General features: G+C 40.6%; 1 protein-coding gene across 1 annotated transcript; it reads right to left on the bottom strand.

The window, feature by feature from the left end:
• Nucleotides 1-528: 528 nt before the first annotated feature.
• Nucleotides 529-10,830, bottom strand: SRD5A1 (steroid 5 alpha-reductase 1). Its single transcript, XM_054164089.1, has 5 exons — nt 10,366-10,830; nt 8,215-8,381; nt 5,508-5,609; nt 3,521-3,671; nt 529-892 (listed from the first exon to the last, which is right to left on the bottom strand). Exons 1-5 carry the CDS (start codon nt 10,770-10,772, stop codon nt 826-828), a joined length of 894 nt encoding a protein of 297 aa, XP_054020064.1. The 5' UTR covers nt 10,773-10,830; the 3' UTR covers nt 529-825.
• Nucleotides 10,831-10,935: the final 105 nt, after the last annotated feature.

Genomic DNA, 10,935 nt, shown 5'->3' with positions numbered 1-10,935 from the left:
TTTTTTAAACAGCATAGTAAAAGAATTTTGTTAAAAATCTTACTTTTTGTCTTGTAAAGTAAGCTAGAAAACATGTACTTGTTAGCAGTACTAGACTGACCTGAGCATTCCAAATAAAGGAAACTATTTAAAAAATATACACAATTTCAAAAACAGTGTTTGGTGAGAAAACATATTGAACATTGAGCTAGGTACCAAATTTGAGAGGTAGATGGCAATCTTAATCTGTTATTGGGAAAGGTACCACTACACCTATTTATGCAAATAGCATTAAGTATTATCCATACAGTGTCCACAACTGTGTAAGAGTGCAAAAAGGAGGAAGAACACATTCTTAGCTACCTGCAACTATATGTCCTTGGTCGGCATCATCAGCAAGGGGAAGAAAAGGGAAAAAAAATAAAATTAAATCAAGCCATTTGTGCATGCAGGCAAATAACAGACAGAACACACCATCCAGATTGCAGTGAAGGTCAGTGACCTCACATCACAATTCTCAGGATACTCTGGCTAGATCAAGAGGAAACAGGAAAAGCCTGCACAGGCAGACAAAGAAATGCCACAAGTCCTGTACAGTACTTTCCATTATGTGAATTCAGACACATTGCCTACTGTATTTATGATGGTGCTCCACTGTTAGAAAAGCATTTCTGTTCCTATTCATCATACCCATTATCTGGGTTTTAATTAAGAGGAAAAGCAGTAATTAATAGCAGCACTGATGCTGAGACTTTGTCACAGTGATGATCAGTGTATGTTGTTAACCTGCAAAGTGTCAACTGTTGGAAAAAGCATCCGTTTCAAATACAGTGTTAAAAGCACAGCTCAGTACACAAATGGGATCACAATTTTTCTAGACTTTGGGTAGTCTTCAAATTTCTCAAGGTACCACCTGAAAAAAACAAAGACATTTGATGACTATTGAGCTTTCAAAATGATGACAAGAAAAATAAGTAACTGCATGATGTATTCAATTCAATCCAATTGATATTTTCTGGCTACAAACCAAAAAACAACACCTTTAGAACCTCCTTTGGACAGAAAATTGCCATTTACCACTCATCCTAATGACATTTAATCACCAACTAAAACAAAACTGCTGCCTGCAAATCAAACCAAGGTGAGAGAACAGCCAGGAAAGTAATACCCTGCTGTTGCAATACATATGCTGTTGCACATCCTGAGTATTTGCATTTTAGGAGCAAAGGGGATGTGTGTGGGGAAATAAAAAACATTCAAGGAGCTAACATGTCAGATTGTGTAATGACTTGATGTGGAAACAAGAGATACTTCACATACTAGAATGACAGTCCTGTTCTGGATAGAAACATCTTCAGTTCCAGTAAGGATTGGGATAATCAAACTGAATGTGACAAACATTACACTAGCCTTACTGCTAACCCCCCTCAAAGGTCATCTCTATTTTCAAATCAAGACCATTTAAAAAAAATAAATGCATAGTGCTACCAAATAATACTTGTCTAATTATCTTATATAACATTTACTCCCATTTTCAGGTATTGAATCTTCTGCATCTCTAAAATAATTTAAAAAAATAATTAACTCTATCTGGACTCCATAGAGGTGTAGATATTCGTATTGTCAATGGCTAACTGCGAGATCAAAGCTGGACTAAGCAGAAAACAAACATGCAATACATGATAATCTGCAGCTGCAGAATACCTCCATTACACTATTTACCTTTTTCAGTCATTTAGCCTAAGTTTTTCAAACTCACCATCCTACACCTAAATATCTTTACTTACACAGATTCTCTAGAAATAGAGTTTTCCCTGTATCCATCTTCCATTTTTATGCCTTTTTTTCATTTAGGCCTAATTACTTTCTTTAATAAACTTCAGCTTTTCATAATGTGCTGTATGTCAAAAGCCCTGGAAGACTGCTGTCAAGGCTTAATATAAGTAGAAACCAACCATGGCAGGTCATCCTGAGTGCCATCACACAGCACTTACAAGACAACCTGCAATCAGGCCCAGTCAGCACGAGTTTATGAAAGATAGGTCAAAGACAGGTCCTGTCTGACTAATCTGATCTCCTACAATAAGATGGCCTGCCTGGTGGATGAGGGAAGGGCTGTGGACATTGTCTACATGGACTCTAGCAAAGCTTTGACACTGTTTCCCACAGCATTCTCCTTCAGAAATTCATGGCACAAGGCTTGGTTAAGTGCACTCTACAATGGATAAATAGCTGGCAGGATGCCTGGGCCCAAAGAGTGGTGGTGAATGGAGTTGAATCTGGCTGGCACCCAGTCACTAGTGGTGTCCCCCAGGCTTCAGTACTGGGGCCTGTCCTCTTTAATATCAATGATCTGGATGAGGGGATTGAGTGCATCCTCAGTAAATGTGCAGGTGACACCAAGCTAGGTGGCTGTGTCCATCTGCTAGAGGGTAGGGAAGCTTTACAATGAGATCTGGACAGGTTAGACCAATGGGCCAAAGCTAATTGTATGAAGTTCAATAAGGCCAAATGCCAGGTGCTGCACCTGGGACAATGACCCCAGGATAAGCTGCAGACTTGGAGATGTGGTTGGAAAGCTGTGACTCAGAGAGGGACCTGGACGTATTGGCTGACAGTCAACTAAATGAGTCAGCAGTGTGCCCAGGTGGCCAAGAAAGCCAATGGCATCCTGGCTTGTATTAGAAACAGAGACCAGCAGGAACAGGGAGGTGATCATCATCCTGTACTCAGCACTGGTGAGGCCACACCTCAAGTATTGTGTTCCGTTCTCAGCCCTTCACTACAGGAAGGGTATTGAGGTGCTGGGGAAGGGCCTGGAGCACATGACCTACATGGAATGTCTAAGGGAGAGGGGGTTGTTCAGTCTGGATAAGGGGAGACCTCATCACTCTCTACAACTATCTGAAGGGAGGTTGGAGTGAGGAGGGGGCCAGCTTCTTCTCCTTGGTGTCAAGTGACAGGACTAGAGGAAATGGTTTCGAGCTGCACCAGGGTGGTTTAGGTTGGATGTTTGATAATCCTTTCTGTGAAGTATTTCCTAACACTGAAATGGTCTGCTTAGGGCAGTGGTAGTCCTAGTGCTTAGGGACATGGTTTAGTGTTGACCCTGCAGTGCTGGGTTGAGGGTTGAACTGGATGACCTTTAAGATCTTCCAACCAGATGTATTCTGTGTGGTAATAAACAAGGAGAAGCTGAAAGACCTGGTGTTCCTTATTCTGGCAAAGAAGAAACTAAGGGGACCTGTTACTACTGTCTACAGATACTTAAAGGGAAATTATTTAAGACAATGGAGCAAAACAACAATCAATTAAAACAATTTTCCAAAGCTTACTAATCCAGGACGAACTGTGTTAATTTAAACATTATTTTGACTACCTCACTGTGTTTATGCTCACATGTTTATGCTCAGTACCATGCACTGCAATAGTAAAGCCTTTCACAAGACTTGCTCTGCAACATCCCCATGGGATGAGGCATAATTTGTGAAATGCAAACCAAGTGTGGCATAGAAACAATAGAAATAAGACAAACACTTACTGGTGGTGTTGTTTTGCCCTTGAACCCAAGATAAAAAGCGTACACAGTGCAAATGCAAGGCTTTCAATGCTGTGGCAGGCAAGGGCAAACCCAAACCATTCCAGGATCTCTCCAAAAAAGTTGGCTCCACTGACATACTCAAACATTCCTCCTGAAAGCAGGACAGAGTTATTTTGAAAGCACCATAATCAAACAGATGTTCAATGCTATCTAAGTCAAATAAGAGCTGCATCACCACTGTCAATTTATATAATTTTTTAAGGCAGTGGAAGCAGTATTTTTAAGTCCAAGCTGTAATATTAAGGATCACTTCAGGCCTCATTTTAAGACATACCTTCTCCAGCAACATCTTCCTCTTTAAATCACAGAACAAAAGAGGATTTACCAATATCAGAAGCAAGTTCATGCCTCTGTAAATAACAATTATATCAAACCAGCTCTTTGACTATAAACTACACCTTTTAAAAAATACATACATCTATATGTTCCCCTTTGAGAGTCCCAGAAAACTCATAGGGTGAATTAGCATACAATGTTTAACCTCTTAAAGTACTTCAGAAGTTAACTACTACTATTATTATTGTTATTATTTTTATGAAATAAAGTTCCAAATTTATCTTCCAGCTTAAAGTATGGTGTTCTTTTGTTCTCATCTTCTGTCAGTTCTACTGCTGCAGCCCTGAAACTCAGTGAAAGTACAAACTGGTAACATCTCTGCATGTGCTTTCCCAGTGGGACTGAACAAACAACTAATTGCCAACTGTAATAAAAGACAGTCTTTGCTTTAATTTAGTTTTGCAACAAAAGAGAAGCCAAATTCTAGCATTTAAAGTGGATAAACCGCATCAAAAAAAACCACCACCACCTGTCTGTGCAGTAAACATCTTATTTACGTCAGAACTTTCTTGTACACTGAACATGGTAAGTAGGCATGCTGGGTTGAAATTCCCCCCAACATACTCATTTTTCACATGGGTACTTGGATTTACACCTATGAAAATTACAAAGTTATCTTCTTGGCAAAAAAAAATAACGGTCTACTGCTCTGTATATCCAGTTCTTCCAATTTGATTATATATCTCAGTAAAAGCAAAGAGAGAGCAACAACTAAAGGAAAAACTGAAGAGAAACAGCAGAATTCAGAGGTAACTGTTTTCAGCTCACTGAACGTAATAAAACCAGAAGACTAACACTTCCAAACGTCAATAAACTTTAATGCTTCAATAAGCTCCATAAGAAGTCCTTTCATATTCTCTATTTTCCCCACAAAGGTCAAAATATCCCTAACTTCCTTTGGATTTCAGTCCCCTATTCTGTGTCTGTAGCAGTTGCTGCTCTCCAATTACCTAAGATTTCTCCCTCCTCATACATGGGACAATATAAGATGGGCTTGTCATACACCACTGCTGATTACTTCTTGACTTCCCTTTCTGCTCCCACACTGGGATAATTTATGTCTTCTTTCTCCACTCACCTGCTGACACACTATGAAATCACTTGAGGCAGAAAAACTGTTGTTTCCAGTTTCCTCTTGTGTTATAAATTACTATCTCTGATAAAATGCACCAAGCTTTAGAAGGCCATCTTTATGTAGAAACTTTTTAGGTCAGAAGGGATCTCTTGAGCTTACATAGTCCAACTCCATGTAGACCAAACAGGCAGCTAGGCTGCCCAGCACCATGTCCAGTCCAGTCTAAAGCATCTCTACAAATGGAGATTCTACAACTGGAGACTCTGCCACCTATCTAAGCAAGCCATTCCAGTGTTTGGACACACTCACAGAAAAAAAAAGTGTTCAGCTATAATTTCAGGTGTCACTGAGAAAAGTCTGGCTCCCTCTTCTTCATTTCCTCCAGTCATGTATTTATACACATTGACAAGATCCTCCTGAGACTTTTCCAGGCTAAACAGTACCAGCCCTCTCTGGGTCACCTCATATGAGAGATGTTTCTTTTCCTATATAAATTTTTGTAACATTTTTACTCACCTCTTGGTATCTTGTAACCAGTTTCCCCTGGTTTTCTCAGATTTCTGAGAATATGGTCAGAATGAATATTGATTGCCATGCCAGACAGCCACCCTATAAAGCCTGAAAATAAACATTTAAAATACTGTTCTTGATACACTGAGCCAAAGTGCTTGTTCAAAAAACAAGCTACAGTCATGTATCACACACTGGGCTTATTATCTCAAAGCAACAGTAATGTAAGCAGTATGAGCAATTCTAGTGACATCCTGTACAATCCTAGTCCCACACTGAGCTCTTCAGTAAGCAGAGCTCACAGGAATCAACAGGCCTCTAGACAGAAACAGTACTGTATTTTTATGTTCTTAGACATACAAACATATGCATATATACAGATGTAATGTGTGTATTTCCCTAACTTCCAGAGAAAAACAAATACACCAGAATCTAAAAAACTGAAAGAAACAGCCATTCTCATTTTTGCCACAGGGACAGATCTCAAGTGTCCCCTTTTTTCTGTTGGTTGGTTTGTTGGAGGGTTTTGTCAATTGTTTGGTTTGGTTTTGTTTGTTGGGGTTTTTACGGGCAGCATACCAATTTCCACAGCAGGCTTCTGTGCAATAAAAGGAATATAGAAATTGTAAAGGTATTCATTCATTAGCTTGTGTCATTCAACAAAATGGTGTAACCATTTATACCAGGCTTTCATAGAAACAGATTATCACATTCTGCACCCTTATGTCCTATGGCCATAATTACACAGGATAAATCAAAATTAATTTGGGACTGAAATTCAGTATTTTTATCCTCCCATTCCAAGTCTTGGATTACATGTTACCTACATTACCTTTTTTTGAATGCAGAATTCCTTGTTACCAGAAGCAAACAAGATTGGAATTTTGAGAGTAGATCCATTGTACTGTTTTGAATCCACCTCCAAAATTACTGATTTTGATTTAAATTACCAAGAAAACACCAGTGATGCACTTCTAGAATGAAGGCGCTTCACATTGCAGATGAAGGAGGCATATGTTATCTACATATTCTGTACTGGTATCTGTTTGTAAATACATATATGAACTAGTAAGAACTTTTCAGATAATGCAAAAAGACGGGAGCTAGCTTTAACAGTACCCAGTTCCTATGTATGATAGCTTGACTTTGTAATTTTTTACTCCTCAACTTGAAAACATGCTAGAAAACAGAGTTCAATTTCTCTTTATGGACAAATCAATGAATGTAGCAATTTTTAGAGCACCCCTCTGACATGAGAATGCACTTTCCCCTGAAGTACAGCATGACCATGTTCCTTGCACCTCTCTGCTGTGGGCACTGTACTTCATCATCCTCATCCTCAAATTCTCACTATGGCTGAGACTTACGACTGCACTCTACAAAGCCAAGAGCTGGTTATGCCCCACAACCTGCGTGACTTGGTTTGTAGCGCAGGGAGGCATGTATATGTAAACAGAAAGGAAGCCACAGTGTACTGCAGTAGATTATTGGAACCAAAGGATGCACCACACAACATAGATGACTTTATGTGACTATTAAATTCAAGAGAATTTTATCCTTCACTGGGATAAACTTGGAGATTAAGTCCTGGGTTCACATTACAAGAACACTTGCATAAGAAAGACAGTAACTAAGTCTCTATTACCAAACAGTCTAGTGCCACAGATGAGTGTTTGTGTATTGGCACAGGTATAAGGTACATGCTGAAAGATGGTGTTGTTGTTCCCACACCGGTTTGCACGCTCATGGCTTTATCAAGTCCTGTACTTTATCTGAAGCAGAACATTTCTATCTCCTCAGAAAGCACGAGTTCACTGCTCCAAACTAAACCAACACACATTCCAGAGAAACCACGTCAAATTTGTATTGCTGCTCCAAGTCAACTGCTGGTGTAGATGTAAGCTATTGTTTTTCTAGAACTCCTAAATATCTGAAAACAGACAGTCAATCTGTATACTAAGACTCCACAGACAGAGGACACATCATGTCTCAAATGTCCCACCATGATAGTTAATTAGCTTCACTTCTCCAAATTTGTCTTCTTTGAAAATTTATCTCATTTCAACTACTGAACCTTGTTTGGCTGGTACTTGTAGACACTCTCCCATTTCTCTTCCATGTGTAATCTCACATAGACTGAAGAACTTTCCTGTTAGCCCTCAGCAAATATGCTTCCTTGTTATTTTACTTTCTAATCTTCTGCAGTTTTGATCAATAGATCTTTTAATCTTAACACCAAGGACTTTTGCTATCTTGGTATTTAGCAGCTACCATCACTGGATTTTCCCTCTATTCTGTTTAACTGCACACAAACCTTTAGAACCTACCACATCAAGAAACAAGTGATTTCTGTTTAATCTCCATGTTATGTTGGAAATCTGCTTTGTTTCTTCTAAACCTCTATGCTGTTGGTTTTGTTTAAGGCCTCAAGTTGCTATCTTGGAAAAAAAAAAACAAGACCCATATTTAATTTGGTGTTAAGAATAAAGATGACAGTCAGCTCATCTAGCACTGATATTGTGGGAAGAACTGTCAGTTGACAGTTCTGTAATAAAAAAGGTTAAAAGGCTTCAAGCTATAGCAAACAGGGCAATTATCTATAATAAAAGTTACAAAATGGGATTGAAGGTACTATAAAATTATAATAAAAATAAAAAGCCATGAAGACAAAATAAAACCACACCTAATGCGCTCATTGCTTGCTTTACCTCACCTGTAATAAAACATGGATCTTTTAACCAGCCTGAAGGGTATTTTGCATAGTTGGTTAAGCTTCGGCCTTGCAAGTATCCATTGTAAACACAGAACAGAAGTGCTAGCACAAAAGTGAAAAATGGTGTTGGTTTTCCTTCCCGGATCAGAAGAGGATATATGAGTGACCTATACCAAACAAAGGAAGAAAAACTGTTGCATTAATAAACAGAAAGGATACTTTTAATATTCAAACCAGTAATCCATAGTCAGTGTTATCCTGCTTATCAAATTCTCAGTGGAGTCTCTGATTCCAGTTCAGAAAGATAGTTATGCTTGCTTTAACACCTAAACATTAATTTTGCTGTCTAATCAAAGTTGTAAGATCAGTCCCCTCTCCTGTTATGGCAGAACTTTTGAACTTTGTATTCAAGGTAATGGCTTCAACTAGAGCAGTAAGAGCAACTGATGTATGAAGCACAGTGTATTTTCATTGCCCTTTATTCATAAATCCTCAGTAGTACCTCTGAGCTTCCTAAAGGAGCCACATCTCACAAACTCTGCACCAAATACACCAGCATTTTCAGGAGCAAAGTCAATCGCCTTAAAATTAACATAATTGAGCTCAGCATCCTCTTTGTCTTAGAAGTCACTTTACTTTAATTACTTTGTCTACCTTATGACACCTGTTCAAGGTGTGACAAATCCACAACTGCAATCAATGATAATTGCTTTTCCCAAAGATTACCTGAGTAAACAAACAAGCTCCAAACAAGAAAAGCAGGTGAACGTTTTTGTGCTCTGTCTGGTATTATGAAGCCAACTCCCTATTGACTATTTATTTAATTGCAATGTATAATGACACAGGAACAGGATTACTGAAGCCAGAGCATTCTTCACATGTTTTCCAGCTACTCAAGGACTACCACTTCAAAGGAGCCTTTCCATAGGAAGTTTTCAAGAAAGTGTAACAAATTCATTACTACGGTTATTTAAAGCCTGCTCTTTTGCCACAGGGGGAACAGGATAACAAAGGTATCTTCCAGTCTATATTCACCTACAGAACAGTCTTAGTCTAGCAATAGCCAACTAGAAAAAAGAAACTGTAATTCAGCTCTATTTTCTGTACAAACCTTTACCTTGTATTTCTAGCTTTTCCCAGATATTGAGGGTGAGTTAACATCCCACACAAAAGCTAACCCCTTCACTCTTAAGAACAGAAAAAGGAGTAAAGATGCATTCCTGGGTTTGCAAAACCAATCAGCCACCAGGGCAACCACACACTCCATTCCTCTTGGCCACAAACATCTGAATACTTTCAGTCAAAAGATACAGCCTCTCACAAGAAGTAGTGGAAATCAACTGCCTATCAGACATGAACTTAACATTAACATGGGCTTAACATTAGTCTGACACATCTCTCTGTTGTATTAGTATGGTGGCAGAATTACTTGTTGAGTATTATCAGTAACTGTGGCAAATGGCTTCAAGGGAACAGCAAAAATCTTACCTGAACTCCAGCTAAGCTGCCTTCTCCCAGGTAGTTTTACCAAGTACCCAAATACCATTGGCTACGTGGCAACATGGGACACTGAGTGTCGGCTTTGCCAGTATTTCAATGAATCACTGAATATCCTCAGCTGGGACACACAGAGAGCATTGTGTCTCAACTCCCAAAATAATCAGTGTACTGGAAGATGTAACTGGAAAATAGCTAACGTTCTACGATGAGAAAGTTATATCAGCATCCAGAGCTGAACTTTCCTTGTCGGAACATTGCATCATTATTACCTGGGCAAGTAATTGCTTAGACGAAGGTGATGACAATAGTTACAACTATAGCAGATGGATGATAGGGCATGCTAAGAGAGCACCAAACGTTCATTTTATACCATTTCTGAATGGCAGCAAAACAGAGCATTGAGCACAGCACTGACACAATAACTCACTCTGCTCATATAAAAACATAAACTATATTAATGTAAAGAAGGATAAAATACTTCAGTGACTACTACATAAAGTAATAAATATTAATTAACAGAACCTTAATCCCCGCAGCCAGAAAGCAGCAGTCAGGCATTTCTGCCAAGGCTGATCGTGAACTGTCACAAACCTGCACCCCTTCCGCATCTGCCACCCCTCACTTTTCGGGCAAACCTCAAGTGGAAGCAACTGATGGGTGACCCCCAACTTAAGCGCTCCAGCGCAGGAGCCCTGCCAGTACCCGCTGCCAGCGCCCCCCGCCCCAAACGAAGGGCCGCACCTGTGTGCGTAGTGCACGACAAAGCAGCCCAGTAGAAGGCGGTTGGGCCAGTCGGCGGCGACAGCCCCACCGCAGGCGGCGAGCCCGAGCGGGACGAGGAGGGAGGGCAGCTCCTGCAGTGCCCATGCGGGGCGAGCGGGCAGCAACCAGCCGAAGCGCCGCGAGGAGTACCGGCCGTAGGGCATGCGGATGAAGCACAGCAGCAGGGCAGAGGCGGCACCCAGCGCCACCAGCCCATAGGAAAGAAGCTCCAGCAGCCGCTGCTCTTCCGGGCCAGACACCAGCCTCCAGAACCCGCACACGTCGCTGAGCCCCATCTCGCCCCCCAAGCACTCACTCGCGCTCGCCCCAACGACTCACTCGCGCGCCCCGGAACCTCCATTCATCGGTCAGCCTTCGGCACACCCACCGCCGCCAGGGACCAATTGACACCGGGGGCATAGACTGCCCCGCCTCCTCTGTCCGTTGGTTGGTGGCTCC

Source organism: Dryobates pubescens, chromosome 9 (assembly GCF_014839835.1).
Source record: "Dryobates pubescens isolate bDryPub1 chromosome 9, bDryPub1.pri, whole genome shotgun sequence".
In the NCBI taxonomy this organism is placed as follows: domain Eukaryota; kingdom Metazoa; phylum Chordata; class Aves; order Piciformes; family Picidae; genus Dryobates; species Dryobates pubescens.
The sequence above is the reverse complement of the archived record's forward strand: the minus strand, read 5'-3'. Positions and strand labels throughout refer to the sequence as shown.